General features: G+C 45.7%; 1 protein-coding gene across 2 annotated transcripts in view; it reads right to left on the bottom strand.

Annotated features, from left to right (window-relative positions):
* Nucleotides 1–11,734: 11,734 nt before the first annotated feature.
* Nucleotides 11,735–21,037, bottom strand: part of LOC139276926 (ETS domain-containing protein Elk-1-like) — an 81,911-nt gene continuing 72,608 nt past the window's right edge. For both annotated transcript variants that reach the window (XM_070894923.1, XM_070894924.1), the window contains exons 3-5: nt 18,561–19,271; nt 13,753–13,854; nt 11,735–12,073 (exon numbers count right to left, since the gene is read on the bottom strand). In XM_070894923.1, coding sequence (XP_070751024.1) covers nt 11,975–12,073; nt 13,753–13,854; nt 18,561–19,271 — 912 coding nt within the window. In that variant the 3' untranslated portion in view covers nt 11,735–11,974. The remainder of the gene's footprint in view (nt 12,074–13,752; nt 13,855–18,560; nt 19,272–21,037) is intronic.

The following is a 21,037-nucleotide window of genomic DNA, read 5'->3' as shown; positions in this document are numbered from 1 at the left end:
TGTATACCTACCAAAGCAACATAAGCCAATAGGTCACTTCCTGTCTACCTCCCAAGGTGACATGGGCCACTCATTCACTTCCTGTATAGCCCCAAGGGCTGCATTGGTCAAGGAAAAAAGTTATGGAAATGTTAAAATAAATTTTGTTGGATATACAATTACAGTAACAAAACTAGGAATGCGAACGGGGAAAAGAAAAATATGTGAAGGAGAACAAAAGAGAAGACCCGATGAGAAATACATTGTTCAAAACATATTATATTTAACATTATTTTCATGCTGATTTTGTAGCAAAGGTTTAGTATGAAATTTCTAAAGCTACTGCTGAATCAGAGTAACTGAATTGCTGCAATGAGGTTTGTTTCAATACCCAACTGTTGCACAGAGAACTTAAGAAAAGGCGAGGCTAGAATTCTATAGATATGGGAGGGGGGAATCAAATTCATCCTGTCAATAACTTTACTGAGAAAGTAAAATTAATATTCATTCCAACTGTTTTAGTTCAAACTATCAACAGGAGGTATTTCCCCCCTTAGTCATCAATCAAGGGGCAACTTGACCAGTGGCTCAGTGAGTGGTACTTTCGCCTTAGAGTTAGAAGGTTGCGGGTTCAAGTCCCATCCAAGAGACTTAAGCACAAAAGTCTAGGCTGACATTCCAGTGCAGTACTGAGGGAGTGTTGCGCTGTCGGAGGTGCTGTCTTTTGGATGAGATGTTAAACCGAAGCCCCATCTGCTCTCGCAAGTGAATGTAAAAGATCCCATGGCACTATCTCGAAGAAGAGCAGGGGAGTTATCCCCGGTGCCCTGGCCAATATTTATCCCTCAATCAACATAACAAAAACAGATTATCTGGTCATTATCACATTTCTTTTTGTGGGAGCTTGCTGTGCGCAAATTGGCTGCTGCATTTCCCACATTACAACAGTGAGTGCACACCAAAAATGCTACATTGGCTGTAAAACGCTTTGAGATGTCTGGTGGTCGTGAAAGGCGCTGTATAAATGCAAGTCTTTCTTTCTTTCTTTAAACCATGTGTCGCACAAAGGACTATGGGGGTCATTTTGACTTTGGGTGATCGTCCCATTGACTCCAATGGAAAGGAACGTCGGGAAAAGTGGACAATGGGCAGCCAAATCAGTATCGCCCATTTTACAACATCACCCAAAATCAAAACTGCACCCTATCTGTCAATAACCTTGCCTTTGTTTACCACCTCCCCCTGCTTGTCCTATCTCCCCGCAATACATCCCAAGCTGCTCTGGAAAGTGTTTCGTGTTTGCTGTAATCTTACAAAATAGTTTGTATTCATCGTTTGTAGTTTATTCTGTCACCTTCTGTTTTCTGTGTTAATTGTTATGCCAGTTTGATTTTGGCCTCTGTTAGATTATACCAGCACCTCACAGCATTAATGCTATGTTAAACAGTACTCGAGGGAGGGGGGAGTGCTACAGGTGTAGCAGACTCATCTCTTGACGTATGCAGTTGCATTTGATTTTGAATAGACCCCTCCTATTGTCAGTTGAATGTCTCACTTCTAGGCCCCTAGAAATTCTACAAGATGCACTGCAGCAACTCACCACAGCTTCTTCGGCAGCACCTCCCAAACCCACGGCCTCTACCACCCAGAACAAGAGCAGCAGGCGCATGGGAGCACCATCGCCTCCAATTTCCCCTCCAGGTCACACACTATCCTGACTCGGAAATATATCGGCCGTTCCTTCATCGTCACTGGGTCAAAATCCTGGAACTCCCTCCCTAATAGCACTGTGGGAGCATCTTCACCACACGGACTGCAGCGGTTCAAGAAGGCAGCTCACCATCACCTTCTCGAGGGCAATTAGGGATAGGCAATAAACGCTGGCCTTGCCAGTGATGCCCATGAACGAATAAAATAAACTTGGAATGGACATGGAGTAAATATTCTCTGGTAACGGTTCGTGGCTGAATGTATCTCATTGACATCATCAACATAGATTTACAGAGGAATCACCACAGGTGAGATGCATTGGCTCCTTAAGGAACTGTAATGTCTGTAAGCTTGTAATGTTTGTAGCTCCACACTGTGGATGAGGATGTATTGTGTACTGCAACTGCAGAGTTAATAATTAAACAGAACCAGGCAGATTCCAGAGGTTTCCGGCAGAGCTGCCTGCCATGTTAGAAGCTGTGTGTGCTGTGCTCTGCGAACATATCACATTTGGCGACGAGGATTGGATTTTTCAGATACATATGATATTGAATACAGACGATGAGCTGATCACAGTAATGCTGATGCAATGTCTAGATTGCCTTCCCCATCACAAGTTACACCCGATAGGGAAGAAGTGTTTTATTTTTCATACATTGATGAACTGCCAGTCACGGCTGAAGAGATTGGTAGAGCAACCAAACGTGACCCAGTGATGTCAAAGGTGTATGAGTATATTGTAAATGGATGGCCAAACCAGGTAGCAGACAAAGATATTCATCCATTCTTCATTCGTAGGAATGAATTATCAGTCAATAAAGATTGTATCATGTGGGGTGCAAGAGTGGTTATACCAAATAAATTTAGGTCCAAATTATTAGGAGACCTCCATGACCAGCACCTGGGAATGTGCTTGACCAGGAGTTTTGCACACAGTTATTTATGGTGGCCATGTCTTGATAAAGATATAGAGTACATCGTGAGTCAGTGTACGACATGTCAATCGGTAAGCAAGCAACCACCACCAGTACCATTACAGCCATGGAAATGGCCTCCCAGGGTGTGACAAAGGCTACATATTGATTTTGCTGAGTTAGAAGGATAACAATTGTTCATTGTGATTGATAGCCATTCGAAGTGGGTTGAGGTGTTTCCAATGTGGAAAATAACAACAAGTAAAACATTGGACATTTTGCAAAAATTATTTTCTTCATTTGGCCTTCCCGAAGAGATTGTTTCGGATAATGGACCACAATTTCGTTCAGAAGAATTTGCACAATTCACGAGCAAAAATGGTGTGAAACATACCAAGGTTCCACCATACCATCCTGCTTCGAATGATGCAGCAGAGCGCACTCTACAAATTGTAAAACGTGCCCTCATAAAACAAATGTTAGATCCAAATCCAAGGAAACGACAGTTGTCATTGGATCACAAATAGGCTAATTTTTTGATTACATATCGAAATACTCCTCATACAACTACTGGTAGAACACCAGCAGAGTTGTTTCTCAAACGACAGCCACGAACAAGATTCTCGTTGTTAAAACCAAATTTGGCACAAGAGACACAATTAAGACAGAAAGAGAATCATAGAGGTAGAGTAAAAGAGAGAAGTGTGAAATTAAACCAGAATATGAGAGTGAAGAACCATCACCATAAATGGGTAAAGTGGTTACCAGAAAGAGTGGTGAAGATATGTGGTCCTCGCACATATTTGGTAAAGATGTTTGATAATGGACAGGTTAGGTTTGTTCATATTGATCATAGTTTATGTCCAGATATGGAAGGAGTTGAAGGTGGGAATGATTCAATTATTTCTGACTCATCAGATAGTTTTGATACACCAGTAGCAAAGCCTAAATCCAATGTACTGGAAACAAATCCAGGAGAGAATCAAAATGAAAGCCTGAGTCCGAGTCAGGAAAACAAAGAGCCTGAAGTTAGAGTGAGTTCAAATGAAAATCAAGGAAATTCCGTGGAGGAAAATGTTCCTAATATGAGTCTCGAATGAGTGTGAATTCGACACCATGTTTGGAAGGTTCTGTTCGAGAGTGACGGTATCCTCTTCGAAACAGAAAACAAGTGGTAAAGTTAAATTTGTAAATATGGAAAAAAATAAGTTTATATCCTGTCTTATGTATAAACATGAAAGTTATGTATGATGTTTGTTATAATAACTTCTTCATTAGGGAGGGAGAAGTGTAATGTCTGTAAGCTTGTAATGTTTGTAGCTCCACACTGTGGATGTGGACGTATTGTGTACTGCAACTGCAGAGTTAATAATTAAACAGAACCAGGCAGATTCCGGAGGCTTCCGACAGAGCTGCCTGCCCTGTTAGAAGCTGTGTGTGCTGTGCTGTGTGAATATATCACAGGGACCACAGTAGGAATCCCGAGTGAGTTGTAATCATGGATTATTTCTGTTCAGATTCTATTTTTCAGTAAAGTAGAGCTTTCTTGCTTTGCTGAGTTTATATCCAAAGATGGTTTTCTTTGGCATTCTTTTCATCCTTTTTTGTACTCCTTCTGGGATGTGTAAAATTAAATCAACCCGCTGTCTGATTTTTGTTACCCTCTGTTCGCCAGATAGGTTTCCGACCATCTTGTTGACATGTCAAGCTGCAGAATTGAATGGTCGTGTCAAGGCCGAGGCCCTGACATTTCAGGGGCTGCAATCCCGCCGGTTGTGCCGGAATCGAGCCCGCCGGTGCCATAAGAACAGGAATAGTCCATTCAGCCCCTCGAGCCTGCTCCACCATCTAATTAGATCATGGCTGATCTGTATCTTCACTCCACCGACATGGCTTGGTTCCATAACCATTAATACCCTTGCCGCCATTGCCGCCGCTCCGCGACAAAAAACGGAGCAGAGAGGAGCCAAAAATCCGCCCCTTAAAAGTAATAAAAGGTACCAAGGTACCGAGCCATATAAGGAGCTATTAGAACAGGTGATCAAAAGCTTGGTCAAAGAGGTTGGTTTTAAGGAGCATCTTAAAGGAGGAGAGAGAGGCGGAGAGGTTCAGGAAATGAATTCCTGAACTTTGGGGCCTAGGCAGCTGAAGGCACGGCCACCAATGATGTAGCGAGAGAAATCAGCGACGCACAAGAGGCCAGAATAGGAGGAGCGCATTGTGACTAAAGTAGGGGTGGGGCGGCTGGGAGAACCTCTTCAGAAATTCATCCCCCATGGTGCCATACACCTTTATATTTGGTCCCCGGGGACGAAACCACTTGGCCTCTGAGCATGAAATACCCCCGGCAAGCCCAGCCGAGATAGGGAACTCCCCCAGGGTATGTCACGGTTCCAGTCCTACCTTCTGCTGTCAAGATCATAATTATTTCAACAGATCCACAAAAAAACAATGGACTAATAAAAAATATATTTTATTTTAGTTGTGAATAAAGACACTGAAGGCAAAAAAAAATACATTAAACTTCAAATTTGACAGAACCACTAATTTGACAGGTTGTTCCTTTCCAGAGTATTGAATTAATAACATCAAGAAACATGTAGAAGACGTACAAGTTTTAAAAAAAGATACAGGATCAGATACAAAAATCAGTGTCTGCTTTACATTTTAATACCATTATATTGCAGCCCGTGCAGCCTTTACACGTCAGTTCTGTGATAATTCAATGTTTAATCTGGCAAGTTGTGATACAGCTGTTCCCAAGCTGCTCCAGGAATGGAATCTGTCCCAATCCCACCTGCAACCACCCCCTCTCTCCCAGTAGCAAGACACTGCCACCTTCAAACAATCTCGAGTCCAGAAATTGTGCTTTGCGATGCTATTCCGGGGAGACTTAAACGTCCGTCGAATACTTCGTTTGCCAACTATTTTAAGGGAGGGGTTAACCCATTTAAAACGAATGGGTTAATGCATTCTTCTAAAATGAAGGGCGCAGCCATGTGACCCGAGCATGCTCAGAGTTCGCTGTGTAATAGTGCACGGCATCATTTTTAAGTTTTGGATTTTACTCCAGTGACGGTAAGGTTGGCACAAAATCCCTTTAATCTGCTCATCGGTTTTACACAGTAAATACTTATCTAATAATGCCTGGGTATTGCAAGAGGAGTCACACGTATGCTGGTCAATCCTGAAGACAGATCCTTCCATCTAATGCCTTGTCCTCAAACAAACCCGCTCCCATATACTCCAGAGTGCATTATCGCTATTCCAGCAGACCATCATACAACATTATAATACATTTGCTTCATGGGTTCTTTGCTTAAGAATTCATAGCAACACATTGCTATTAAGAACTAGTTGGTTTATTAGCAAAGGTTTAACAATCACACTACACATTACCAGTTCATCCACCAGGCTCACAAACACCTGCCTCGTCGTGGATCCCCCGAACCCAACTGACTGCAGTTTTATTGAGGTCTTGTGAACATCACGTGGTTGGCTAAGCCACTCCCAACTCAACAGCTCTACAAACCTGTGAGCATACTCACAGGTGCATACATTACAAACATAGAACTAAAAATCTCCGTTGCCGCCAACATGTCTGTGTGTCTGGAAGTGGCACTGACTGGCGTGATCAGGTGAGTAGTGTGTTGGGGCAGCGATGCACGTCTTGCACCACAGAGAGCCTAGGAATCGCCGGACGAAGAAAGACCATGGCACATCTAGTTCGCCTTCTACCATCCCAGTAGTTGCACAATACAACAATAATGGAGTTGGTAACTAATCGTAGCAATCGATCGCTATCAATTAATCCACAATGGACCAGACATGACGCAAGGGGAAAAAAAACAAGTGCTGGACAGCTTAGGTCCAAAGTTACGTGTTCCTTCCAAAGCATTGCGACACTTGCCACACGCCCCGTCTCAAGTGACTGATATGCTGCATCCCAAGAACCTTAGGATGTGTTGACACCCACAGCTCCTCACAGAGGAAGTTTCTGATCTCAGGGTTTAGGACTTGCACAGTGGAGGTGAGGAGGATGGTGGGTGGGGAGATGGACAATTCACCCCAGGTCATCCTACGAGCTCCTGGTTAAAAAGTGGCAGTGGTAGAAGGCTGGAATTAGACTGCATGATCACCCTGACAGCTGGGGTGTGGCATGATTGGAGGGAAAGGGGAGGAGGGGGGACGGAAAACAAACAGGACAGCAATTAAACAATGGCGATCAATAAACAAAGCACTCCAGTTTCTCCTCAGGTGGAGAGCGGTGCAAGGCGAGGTCCGTGAGCAGCCTGCCTCTTGAGCACGAGAATGGTCAGCATTCAACCATTTGCATATGAACATAGGGACAGGAGTCGGCCATTCAGCCGTGGTCCCAGGTGCATGTGGATCTGAGGAGGAATGGCCACACAGACTCTCAGAGTATTTTCAATGCGGTTCCCTGAAAAACTGAGTTAATGCCAGGACTTCCATCTGGCTCCAATGAGGCCTTCCAGAGGAGCCCGCTCCATCATTCAGTTAGATCATGGCCAATCCAATTGGTTTCATGCGTGATTTTATAGAATGTATCACAACACATTTTCAAAGTCCACAAAAAGGCACCTCAGCAGCCCTTAATAAAGGGAACAATGGCAACAAGTCACCATGTGAATAGGGTGTTGACAGTTGGACATTGCTATTCAATTTACCTCTGTAGCAGCTTGTAGTCTATGACTGAGAATCTATTGACTCCATTTTATTACAGGAACATAAACAACATTGTAAAAAATAAATCTATTTGTATAAAGGTGATTTTTGGGGGGTTTGGAAAGAGTTATGAAAGATATATTTACATAGCAGTAGAGGAGAACAACATCACGAAATATGTCAGTATATTTAAGAAACAATGCAGTAAAGTATATCATTCTACAGTTCATTTGATTTTTTTGGTGAGTGTATGAATTATTACAAGAACACAGGAACAGGAGTAGGCCATTCAGCCCCTCGAGCCTGTTCCAGCATTCAAAGATGCCATGGCTGATCTCATCACAATCAGAGCCATCAATGCGGGGGACGGACACCCCCACCTCCCCCGCAATGTCAGCATCGCTCACTCCCAAGTCAGGCATAGCATGGTTAGACGAGGAGGCCAGTTCCTTTGATTCTTCTTTAACAATGCACCTCAGTCCCTCAAAAAGGACACCCCTGTATGTTTACACAGGATATACTGCATAGGAAGAGGCCATTCGGCCCAACCATCTCCCACACCAGCCACTCTGCAGCCTTGCCGAGCAGGCCTGCAACGTAGTGAAGATTAGCAGATGAGCTTGGCTCAGTTGCGTTCTGCTGGTAGAGTCCGGGCTCCCCACCAAGACTCGAGTGTGTCGGTTAGAGTGATACTGCACTGCACCACTGCATTCTTGGAGGTATTAAATGAAGGTCCCTCTTCATGTTCAGGTGGATATTAAAGACAACACTGCCTGACTTGAAGAGCAAGGAGCTCTCCTGTGTCCAGGCAATGTCCCTTTCTCACAACCACCACCTGCCCACCCCTCCATACCGCCCCCCACTCCTCAAAAATACCACCAGAAATCAGGCTAATTTGTCATTTATCTTGTTGCTGTTTATGGGGTGTTGGTGGCTCGTTTTCCATTGCATTCCAGAAGCATCAATTGGGGCTAATTTTAACTTGGCCAAAACGGCCTCAAAATGGGGCCCACAGTCTCATCGTCCCGTGAGCGCTGTCGCTCCGACTGCCGCCATCTTTAAAGGATCTGCTGTTGGGGGTCATCACACTTGCCTGTTTCAGGCAGTGGGTCCTTTTAATATGTAACACAGGGTCTTATGGCATACGAGGGACCCCCCGACTGCCATTTTCGGTCGAAACTGAGCACAGGTTGCGGCGTGCACGCCTCCGACCAGTTTTACCGGCAGCACAGCGGAAGGGGCCCTTAGAAAGGGGTACAGTTGAAATCCTGTTTGTGGGGGCCATAGAATCATAAAAGGATTACAGCACAGAGGGAGGCCATTCGGCCCTTCGAGCCCATGCTCTCTGCAGCAGCAGTACAGCTAGTCCCCCTCCCCCGCCCTTTCCCCGTAGCCCTGCAATGTATTTATCCAATTCCCTTTTGAATGCCACTATTGAATCTGCCACCCTTTTAGGCAGTGCCTGACCACCCGCTGCGTAAAAAAGCTTTTCCTCATGTCTTCTGCTTTTCTTCTGCCAATCACCTTAAATCTGTGTCCTCTGGTTCTCGACCCTTCTGCCAATGGGAACAGGTTCTCTCTATCTACTCTGTCCAGACCCCTCATGATTTTGAACGCCTCGAGCAGGAGTGCTACTCCGGGCTTTTGCTACACCTCCGCAGTTGCAACGTTTTTGTCTCTACCACCCGAGCAAAAGCCTATTCTGAGTATCGAAGACTATTGCATCAAGACAACCTTCCCAACAAATGTCTGCCTTTCACCAGTTTGAGCCTATGCTCCCGTGTCCTGCTGTCATGGCTCACAAGGAAACAAAATAAAATTTCTTTCAAATCTTACCCCGCTGGGCCTTTTCCGGCTCTGGCTGCTGTTCCTGGCTGGGCTGGCCTGAGTGGGGTTCTTCCCGCCTTCTGACTTAGACCTCAGGTTAAAATGGCAGGTCAGGCCCCAATGATGTCACCAGAGCCTGACCTGCATATTTTAAGAAGGACCCCGCTGATTTTGGGCAGTTGTCCATCTTACCTGCTTAGACGAGAGCGGGAAGAGAGCGGGTTGAGAACAGGATCAGAATGGGTTAGTCCCACAGGTGATTTTCACTGTCGGGTTTAAAATCGGCCCTCCAAGTCTAGATTGGAAAAAGGTTAAATGGGTGTCCCATGCGAACTTATATAAAGTATTAAATAACGGAGATCATCTTCATCATAGGCAGTCCTTCGAAATCGAGGAAGACTTGCTTCCACTCTACAAGTGACTTCTCAGGTGACTGTACAGTCCAATGCAGGAATTACAGTCTCTGTCACAGGTGGGACAGACAGTCGCTGAAGGAAAGGGTGGGTGGGGAATCTGGTTTGCTGCACGCTCCTTTCGCTGTCTACGCTTGCTTTCTGCATGCTCTCAGCGACGATGTTGCACTTTATCAGGGAGGCTTTGGGTTTGTCCTTCCAAATAGCAGAAGGGTAGGGATACAATAGCATAATGGTTATGTTACTGGACTAGTAATCCAGAGACATGGACTAATGATCCACAGACATGAGTTCAAATCCCACTATGTTAATCAAATAGATCTGGAATAAAAAAACTAGTATCAGTAATGGTAACCATGAAACGACTGGATTGTTGTAAAAACCCATCTGGTTCACTAATGTCCTTTAGGGAAGGAAATCTGCTGTCCTTACCCGGCCTGGCCTATAGGTGACTCCAGATCCAAAACAACATGGTTGACTCTTAACTGCCCTCTGAGGTGGCCTGGCTAGCCACTCAGTTGTGACAAAGTCAGCACTGTAGGAGTAACTTCACCATGTGGACTGCAGCGGTTCAAGAAGGTGGCTCACCACCACCTTCTCAAGGGCAATAAATGCCGGCCTTGCCAGCGACTCCCACATCCCGTGAACGAATAAATACATTTTTTTTAAAAGGTGAACCCTGAATAATAGTCAAAGTTAATGGCCAATAGTATGAAAGGGCAGACATTTAAATGAATGAATAATAAATTTACAAATGAGTCATTATTTGGAATCATCGGCCAAGTTAAATAGTGGAATCAAAGACATTCGATCTGTAGCTGTGTACTAGGCCGGGTAATTTGGACTACTGGAGGCTTTGTTGGGATTACGGGAGGGATAGACTTTGACGGGACTGAATGGCTTTTTCCATCCTTGACTGTTCAGTATGTTCTTATGTCGCTGTCTGCGATTACAAAACCACAGACACCATCACTGCCAAACCTGTGGTGAAGCATGTCACTGGTACCAGCTACTGTTGGTGAACCTCCGCTATATAAATAGAAATGTTTTCCGCACACATTGCTTAACAATGTCATTCATACATCCTGTATGTAGCCAAATGGCATCAGAAAACTAAAGTACTCTGACTTAGAAGCACGGAGTGTTACCGCACTGGAACAGGCCACTCAGTCCATTAAATCTGCACCTGTGTTGTTTCTCCAACTAGTCTCGCCCCACTCCTCTGCTTGCTGTCATGTCTTTTAACTTTTATCTTTTACAAGCAGCTTTCCAATTCCCTTTTGAAGAATTCTGACCCTGCGTTAACAACAGTCTGACAGCTAATTCCACATTCCAGCCACTCTCTAGGTAAAGAAATGTCTCTTTTTTTTTTATGTCCTCTTTAATCCTATTTCTGATCATCTAAAATGCGTGCTCTCTCGTGACTGTCTCCCCCCGAGCGGTGCAGAATTGTTTGGAATGGATATTTTTTTGGAGCATGTACATACGTGCCCTGTAACTAATGCACAGAAACTCTCAGAGACACCTCTATCCACACACATGCACAAATTCTGTGTCTATGTGCATAATCGCACATATGAGATGGGAGCTATGTGGTCTTTGTGTACTCGCAGTAAATATCACAGCTGCTGGGAGCTTGGATTCAAACTCTCCTTCAGCACTTCACCTCAGAGTGTTCGGCAGCACCTCCCAAACCCGGGACCTCTACCACCTAGAAGGACCAGGGCAGCAGGCTCATGGGAACACCATTATCTCCACGTTCCCACTCAAGTCACACACCATCCCGACTTGGAAATGTATCGCCGTTCCTTCATCGTCGCTGGGTCAAAATCCTGGAATTCCCTCCCTAACAGCACTGTGGGAGTACCTTCACCACACGGACTGCAGCGGTTCAAGAAGGTGGCTCACCACCACCTTCTCAAGGGCAGCTAGGGATGGGCAATAAATACTGGTCTTGCCAGCAACACCCACATCCCGTGAACAATAACCTCAAAGTACAAGTTCCAATGCAATGGTGGTGTACAGTTACCCAGTTTATAGAGTGCGCACAGGATCTGGTACTGCGATACACACGCTAGCTGAAGATGAAGGGTCACGCGTACACTGTACACAGTCTGGCAGTGCTGCAATACAGCGACACACGACAGAGGTCATACAACGTCCACCCAACTGCACCCCCGCCACCCCCCCACCCCCTCCCCCCCCCTCCCCATAAGCTTCGGCAACATCACTTGATGATGGGATGGGTAACCTCCCTCCATCAGTCGGTCCTGCGCGAAGAGGTTTGTGCTGAGAGGGGACTCCGTCTGGAAGTTCGAGTCTATTCGACCCATTCTGACAACTCATCGTTCGCCCTGGAGACCGATTTCATTTAGAATACATCCAACCTGCCCGTCGTTGACAGCTGTATAGCTTCTGTTGGCTTTCTCTTCGAGCTGAGCTCGTTCAAGGTTTCTGAAGAGCTGGCGATGAAAGGACTGGCGTTGATAGTCCATCCATACTGGCGACGGGAATATGGATCTGAGTATTCCCGGCTGAAGGAAACTGAAAGAGAAGAATGCATTAATTATGTTTACTTCAGGAATTATGGGCTGAATTTGATCAGCATTTCCGCCGTGTTTTTTTGACGGTCTTCATATATTTCGATGGTAAATCACCCGGTGCGAGTTTGATCAAAGTGTTCCGCCGGCGGTTTTGAAATACCGCTGGGGAGAGGACCACCGGCGTGCAACACCGGAAAAACCACTTCCGCCTGAGTTTTGGTGGTAGCGGTGACCCGTAGTAGAGGAGAGAAAAAACGCCCAGGAGCTACCAGCCGGAACAACCCTCCGATCGGCGGCAGGTATGAAATCTGCACAAAAAGGTAAGTTAAAGTTTTTTTTTTAATTCTTTTGCAGCGATTCAGTGGAAAAGGCTCCTCTGAATGTTTTCCGATTGTTTATTTTTTGAAAAATATTTTTTGTGTTCTCCTCCCCCTCCCTAGGCCCAACTTGCAACCTCAGACTAAATTTTACTAAGATATGACTGAATTTGACCAGGATCGTGTTTTCCACCAAAAATCCACGTGGAACACCAATTTTTCCCACCGGACAGATTTTTTGTTGAATAATTTTCCGCCGATCTTAATTAAATAATCGCAGCGGGTTTCTTCGGTGGCAATCCGGGTGGTGGTGATTTTTGATCAAATTCCAGCCCATAGGAGCAGGAGTCGGCCAATCAGCCCCTCAAGCCTGTTCCGCCATTCAATGAGATCATGGCTGGTCTGTATCTTGGTCAGCAATTTGGGACCGAGATGAGGAGAAATTTCTTCTCTCAGAGGGTGGTGAATCTTTGGAATTCAGAGGGCTGTGGAAGCTCAGGCGTTGAGTATATTCAAGACGGAGAGCAATAGATTTTCGGATATTAAGGGATATGGGGATAAAGCAGGAAAGTGAAGTTGAGGTAGAAGATCAGCCATGATCTTATTGAATGGCGGAGCAGCCTAGATTTATGTGCTCAAGTCTCTGGAGTGGGATTTGAACCCACAACCTTCTGACTCAGAGGGTGCGACCCACTGAGCCACGGCTAATGCACAAAACTAGCTCGGAGAGACTTGCCCGTTGATTTTCCTTTATTGCTGGTGGTTAAAGTGCCTTTGCATGAACCTGCCGCCCTCCCGTGATGAGATGGCAGAGATCGAGAGCTCAGTGTGTGAGGGAGTCCTAAGTCTACCTGTACAGGCTCTGACACTGAGATACACACATGCCACACAGCGGCGTTGGGTGAGAAATGTGGCGGGGGGCACACTCTCCCTGTTGTATGCCGTGGCAGTACATGCCCGCGGGCACTGTGGCAGCGCCAACTCCAGATGGGACGAATGTTCGACCCCATGGTGCCAGATTCAGGCCCCACGGTGCTTGACCCTGGACAACCTGAAGTGGACAGGTAGAATATGGCTGGAGCTGACTGGGTATCAGCAGCGCAGTACATTACTAAACCTGTAAAGATGTAGATTACTCCCCTCCTCCACACCCTCCGCGAAAGATGTTGATGCGAAAGATCGGTGCAAGAGTTCAAAGTCTTGCGGGTAGGATTTGTACAGGGCTGCTCCCGATCGCCCCAGTCGTAACTTTGACAGCCGTTTCTGCACCGTCTCTCCGCAGTTCCGCCAATCTTGCGGTGGAGTTGCCCCAGAGTCCTGTGTAAATATTATCCTGTATAGAGAGTTTGGAGCTGAATCTTACCTGAAATGAGAGCTTGGCGGGGCTCATTGGTGCTATCGGGCTCAGTGTGCTCCAGAAGTGAATGGTGGAAGGTAAAGTGTTTGGTGTCAGCATAATTGGAGTCTGTAACAGAAAGAGAAGAGGGAAGCAGGGCAAAATTAAAAGCAGCCATCTTTGTTTTGGCACCAGTGAAGGAATCATGCGCCCCCAGCTCAGGTGCACATTCGGCCAAATGCAGCAACAACAACACAACAACTTATATTTCTATAGCGCCTTTAATGTGGTGAAACGTCCCAAGGCACTTCACCAAAGTGTTATGAGACAAAATAAACTGACACCAAGTTGCATAAGGAGAAAGTAGGGCAGATGACCAAAAGCTTGGTCAAAGAGGTATGTTTTAAGGAGTGTCTTAAAGGAGGAAAGGGAGGGAGAGAGGCGGAGAGGTTTAGGCAGGGAGTTCCAGAGCTTGGGGCCTAGACAACAGAAGGCATGGCCACAGTAAGTCCGGGAGGTACGGAGACTCATGGTCCTGGGCCTCTCCGGGTACCAGCGGATAGAGGCCGCGTATCTCAGGGGAGCAGGTGGATCGCGAGCGCTCCTGGGATTACGTGGGCTGACCCAACCAATGCTAATAAGGGGATTCCCATTCTTGCTTATGGGGGTTTGTACAGACATCCCATATGCATGAATGTGAATATCCAAAAAATACATCTACACATGAAATAAATAAATAACCATCACATATTAAAATTTAATTAAGATGCCATTGAATTAAATATTCAAAATCAAAATTAAATTTTTGAAAAATAAATGTACATGTTTTAAAGGGGCTAAAAATGAACTTACCTTATTGCACAGGATTTTTAAGGTATAAATTATTGAAAAAAAAATATTTTAATGTTTTTTAAAATTCTTACGCTGGTAAAAGCAGGCCTTATGCCTGGCGTAAGAATTTCACGGGCATTCGCTGGGCAGATGTTGGGCAGAAAGGGGCCCAACTCTCCGCCCGCGGAGGCCCCGTTCCCGGCGATGCGTGCAATCTGTCAAGAAGATTCTTGACAGATCGTAAGTTCCGACTTTTCGCACATGCGCTTCGCACACGAAAACCCGTAACTTGCGCGACCTTTATGGGCGTGTGTGTACCTCGTACGTGCCCACAGGGGCCGCAAATTACGGGCCCTTAACTCCAGGCTCCAAAGAAAGCCTCTGCTACATCGGTGTAATAGTTCCCTTTCATCAACCAGCCATCCTATGCAATTGCAGGACCCCTGTGTTTACCGCTGTGGCTCAATCCACCTATTTGTCACTATGATGGTGGGATAATAAAAATTGTTGAAACATTGGAACAGGAATCGGTCATTCAGCTCCTCAAGCCTGTTCCGCCATTCAATTAGATCACGGCTCATCTTTATCTTAATTCCATCTACCGCCTTGGTTCTGTAACACTTAACACCCTTGCCTAACAAAAATCTATCAATCTCAGTTTTGAAATTTTCAATTGACCCCCAGCCTCTACAGTTTTTGGGGGAAGAGAGTTCCAGATTTCCACTATCCTTTGTGTACAGAAGTGCTTCCTGACATCACCCCTGAACAGCCTCGTTCTAATTTTAAGGTTACGCCATCTTGTTCTGGACTCCTCCCACCAAAGGAAATAGTTTCTCCCTATCTACCCTGTCAAATCCATTAATCATCTTAAAGTTATGCCCTGGAGGATAACTGTGATCTTGCTTTTAAAGAACAATGTCTTGCTATGTAACCTGAGTTAGCATTTGTTTGATGACATCAATCGTCAGAGGGCTATCAGTATGGTGACTGTATCGGTCCATTGAAGTCCTTGCTCCATATCTGAGCCATGGCTTAGTGAGTAGCACTCTCGTCTTTGAGTAAGAAGGTTATAACGTCAGTTCTCACTCCAGCAACTTGAACCACAAAATCCAGACTGACATTCCAGTGCAGTGCTGAGGGAGTGCTGCATTGTCAGAGGCACAGTCTTTCGGATGAGCTGTTAAACCGAGGCCCTATCTGTCCACTCAGGTGGATGTAAAAGATTTAATTGCACTATTTTGAAGACGAGCACAGCATAGTGGTGATGTTACTAGACTAGTAATCTAAAGGCCTGGACTAACACTCCAGAAACGTGAGTTCAAATCCCACCACGGCAGCTGGGGAATTTAAATTCAGTTAATTAAATAAATTTGGAATTAAAAAGCTAGTGTCAGTAATGGTGACTATGAAACTACTGGATTATTGTAAAAGCCCACTGATGTCCTTTAGGGAAGGAAATCTTCCATCCAATGTGGTTGACTATTAAATAGCCACGCAAGCTACTCAGTTGTACCAAAGGGCTACAACAAAGTTACTGTGGGAGCACCTTCAGTGGTTCAAGAAGGTGGCTCAAAAGCAACTTGGGATGGGCAATAAATGCTAGCCTTGCCAGTGATGCCCACATCCAATGAAGTTGAGCAGAGGTGTTATCCCTGCTGTCCTGGGTCAATATTTATCTCTCAATCAACATCATTAAAACAGATTATCTGGGCATAATCAAGTTATTTATTGCCCGTCCCTAATTGCCCTTGAGAAGGAGCTTGCTGTGCGCAAATTGGCCACCGCGTTTCCTACAGTGACTACGCTTCAAAAGTATTTAATTGGTTGTGAAGCATTTTGGGAGGCCCTGAGGTTGGTATACCTAACTTGTAACGAAAGACTCACGACAACAGCTAAAGAAGATCAAGCTCTCCTTAGGAACAAAAAACAAATGTCCTGACAAGAATTAGGCTCAGAGTGCGCACACATCATAGCTGTGGAATCAGCACCACGTGAGCAGTTTATGTACTAATGTTACAGATATGACGCACATGCATCTCCCGATCGGATTTTTTTGGTAAGGAAACAAAGGGAAATTTCAAGAATTTTTTTCTTTCCTTCTTCTGAAATTTGGGAGGAAATCGGCTTTTCCTGATCCGTCCACCCAGATCTTTAACAAACAGTTTGAGCATTTGTGTGAACTTTCCATTAAAATAGCTTTACCGCCACCTTGTGGGGAAGATAATCACTGCAGAGATCTGCTGCATTTATCAAAGGGCACTATAATGATTTTCACCAGAAACAATTTCATAGAATGATGCGCAGAAGGAGGCCATTCAGCCCACCCTGCCTCTTGGAAAGAACTATCCAATTAGTCCCACTCCCCCTGCTCTTTCCCCACAGCCCTGCAATGTTCTCCCCTTCAAGTATTTATCCAATTCCCTTCTGAAAGTTACTATTGAATCTGCTTCCACCGCCCTTTCAGGCAGTGCGTTCCCGATCATAGCAACTCGCTGCGCACCTCTGATTCTTTTGTCAATTATCTTAAATCTGTGTCCTTCGGTTACCGACCCTTCTGCCACTGGAAACAATTTCTCCTATTTACTCTCTCGAAATCCTTCATAAGTTTGAACACCATTAAATCCCCCCTTAACCTTCTCTGCTCAAAGGAGAGTAATCTCAGCTTTTCTAGTCTCTCCGCATAACTGAAGCCCCTCAATTCTAGTACCATTCTAGTAAATCTCCTCTGCACCCTCTCCAAGGTCCTTGACATCCTTCTGAAGGTGTGGTGCCCAGAATTGGACACAATACTCCAGCTGAGGTAACAATTGATTTATAAAGGTTTACCATCATTTCCTTGCTGTTGTCCTCTCTGCCTCTATCTATAAAGCCAAGAATCCTGTAGGCTGTTTTTTAACCAACTTTATCAACTTTTCCCGCCACTTCAAAGATTTATGTATGCCTCTTTGTCCTGCACCCCTTTAAAAATGAAGTATCCCTGGTATTATGGAGCTATGGTAAATTGGTACAGGTTTTAGCCAAAATTCAGGCAAGGTCTAGGTTAAAAGAATTTGGGATACTTTTTAAAGTGCAACCACTGTTGTAATGTAGGAAACACGGCAGCGAATTTTCACACGGCAAGCTCCCACAAACAGCAATATGATTTGTTTTCAATTCATTTACAGGATGTGGATGATCCTAATTGTCCTTGAGAAGGTGGTGAGCCATCTTCTTGAATACAACTGAGTCGCTTGCTAAGCCACCTCAGGGGGCAGTTAAGAATCAACCACATTGCTGTGGGTCTGGAGTCACTTTTGGCCAGACCGGGTAAGGACAGCAGATTTCCTTCCCTAAAGGACATTAGTGAACCAGATGGGGTTTTTATGGCAATCCAGTAGTTTCACGGTCACCATTACTGATACTAGTTTATTATTCCAGATTTATTTTTAATTTAATTTAAATTCCCCAGCTGCCGTGGTGGTATTTGAACTCATGTCTCCAAATCATTAGTCCAGGCCTCTAGATTACTCAACCAGTAACATAACCAGTATGTTACCATACCCAATAATGAGCAGATAACAAGTGTGTTTGTAGTGATGTTGGTTTAGGATTAAATATTGCACAGGACACCGGGGTTAACTCCGTTGCTCTTTGAAATAGTGCCTTTGAATTTTATGTCCATCTGAGAGGCCAGTTAGAGCCTCGGTTTAATGTCTCATCCGAAACCCGGCACTCCGTCAGTACGGCACTGGAGTGCCGGCCTAGATTTTGTGCTCAGGTGTCTGGAGTAGGACCTTCTGACTCAGAGGTGAGAGTGCTGCCCTCTGAGCCACAGTCAACACAATTAAAAAGCATCTTTTAGGTTCACTCAGAATCCAGTGAGATGGTGTGATAAGGTTGCGGGTGTGGTGGGGGGGCGGGTAGCCTGTAACTTTTTTCCTTGCAGGGTGGGTGAGTTAAGATGGGATGAATCACATCCCTACTCTGTGTGAATGGTGTTAAATGAAGGCAGTAGAACAGCATACCTGAACATGCTGGGTAATCAGTGTAGGGGTGACCGCACTGGAGGTAGGGAAGATCACCGTGTTCAGAACTCCAGGGTTGCTTCTATCCGGAGGAGGACTATTCCGGGCAATGAGTAGTGTGGCTGGAAGCTCCAGATCCTTCGGCTTCTTGGGTTTGGGTGGCTGAAGGTTGCCGTTGGTTTCTAACCGTTCCTGATTGGGACTTGGCGCCTGAGGTATATCATCATCGGCAGGTGTGGCCTCAAGGATCACACATTCCAACTCTTCAATCGCCTCCATCTTCACCTTGAAGTCCCCCTGGTGGAGCGTCTCCCCAGACGTATCCGTCGGAGGGTCACTGCCAACCTGCTGCCGCGGCAGCTCCTCGTCTCGGCCCTTTGCCTCGGACTCCTCGGGAGGCCTCTCGAGCTCCTGGGCCTTCCCCTCGAGTTCGGCCGTCTCCGTGCTGGCCTCCCTGGATCGGTGGTTGGTGCTCTGCAGCGACTGGATGGTAAAGGTGGAGTAAAGCCCGGAGCGCATGTACTCGTTCCGGGACGAGATCCTCGTGGTGGGCTTCAGCTGCCTTTGCAAAGCAAGGCCTTCTTCCTTTGGCCTGCTGACGGCCCACTCACTCTCGGCCGCATCGTACTTGTCCGACTCCATCCCCAGACTATCCGGCAAGGACACAAACTTGTATACAAACTTCTGCCCGTTCACCTTCTTGATGATGTTCTGGAAAACAAAAGAGTTGGTTATGGGATAACCTGCAAGGCTGCTGCTATTTCTTATATCCTTATCTGAGTCAACCACAGCTCAGTGGGCAGTACCCTCGCCTCTGAGTCAGAAAGTTGTGGGTTTAAGTCCCACTCCAGGGACTTGAGCACATAAATCTAGGCTGACACTCCCAGTGCGGTGCTGAGGGAGCGCTGCACTGTCGGAGGTGCCATTTTTCGGATCAGATGTTAAACCGAGGCCCTGTCTGCCATCTCAGGTGTAACGTAAAAAGATCCCATGGCACTATTTCGAAGAAGAGCAGGGGAGTTATTCCCAGTGATCTGGCCAATATTTATCCCTCAATCAACATAACAAAAAAGAACAGATTATCTGGTCATTATCACACTGCTGTTTGTGGGAGCTTGCTGTGCGCAAATTGGCTGCCGCGTTTCCCACATTACAACAGTGACTACACTCCAAAAGTACTTCATTGGCTGTAAAGCGCTTTGAGATGACTGATGGTCGTGAAAGGCGCTGTATAAATCCAAGTCTTTCTTTTTATGTCATGTTCTTCTGTAGATTGCTGTCCATTCATCAGCCGAGAAGCGAACTTGAGCAGGCAGCAACAGGAGACTTCTAAAATCGAGCGCAAGGTGAGGCCGATGCTGGCTGCTTTGAGAGGCAGGACTGTCCATCAAAAGCTATTTAAACAGCCATTTAAAAATGTTTTTAAATGTAATATTTCAATAGAAGTCGCTGTTTTTAGCTTGGAGTTACATTATCCACAGTGACGAGAGCTGTTATCTGGTAAAGCAGTGATCGGAGAGCCATTTTCAAGTTTATGAAAGGTTATGTGAGAAAAGAACGACTTGCATTTCTATAACTCCTTTCCTGACTTCAGGACATCCCAAATCTACTTTTGAGGTGTGGTCACTGTTGTAATGTAGGAAACGCAGCAGCCAATATGCACACAGCAAGCTCTCACAAACAGCAATGTGATAATGACCAGATAATCTGTTTTACTTATGTTGATTGAGGGATAAATATTGGCCAGGACACCAGGGATAACTCGCCTGCTCTTCTTCGAAATAGTGAGATGGAATCAAATATGCCCTGGGTCAAAATCCTGGAACTCCCTCCCTAACAGAACTGTGTGAGTACCTTCACCACACGGACTGCAGCGGTTCAAAAAGGAGGCTCACCACCTCCTTCCCAAGGCCAAGTGGGGATGGCCAATAAATGCTGGCCTTGCCAGCGACACCCATATCCCCATGCAGAAAAACCTGTAAAAAATGAAGTACTGAATCTGTGCTGTAATGTTCAGTGATTCGATGATTGTGTGCCATGGGGCATGTCTGGTTTTAAGTGAAGCTAATTCTACAGATTGTGCTCACCTTGTTGCCTGAGATAGGAGATAGTTTAACTTCTCACCTGAAACTCGCAACAAGTCCCGTTCACCCATCGCTGACCTATATTGGCTTCCGGTTAAGCGACGCCTCAATTTCAAAATTCTCATCCTTATCTTCAAATTCCTCCATGGCCTCGCCCCTCCCTATCTCTGTAATCTCCTTCAGCCCCACAACCCCCCGAGATGTCTGCGCTCCTCTAATTCTGCCCTCTTGAGCATCCCTGATTATAATCGCTCAACCATCGGTGGCCGTGCCTTCAGCTGCCTCAGCCCCAAGCTCTGGAACTCCCTCCCTAAACCTCTCCGCCTCTCTACCTCTCTTTCCTCCTTTAAGATGCTCCTTAAAACCTACCTCTTTGGCCACACCTGCCGTAAT

Source organism: Pristiophorus japonicus, chromosome 12 (genome assembly GCF_044704955.1).
Source record: "Pristiophorus japonicus isolate sPriJap1 chromosome 12, sPriJap1.hap1, whole genome shotgun sequence".
Classification (NCBI taxonomy): domain Eukaryota; kingdom Metazoa; phylum Chordata; class Chondrichthyes; family Pristiophoridae; genus Pristiophorus; species Pristiophorus japonicus.
The sequence above is the reverse complement of the archived record's forward strand: the minus strand, read 5'-3'. Positions and strand labels throughout refer to the sequence as shown.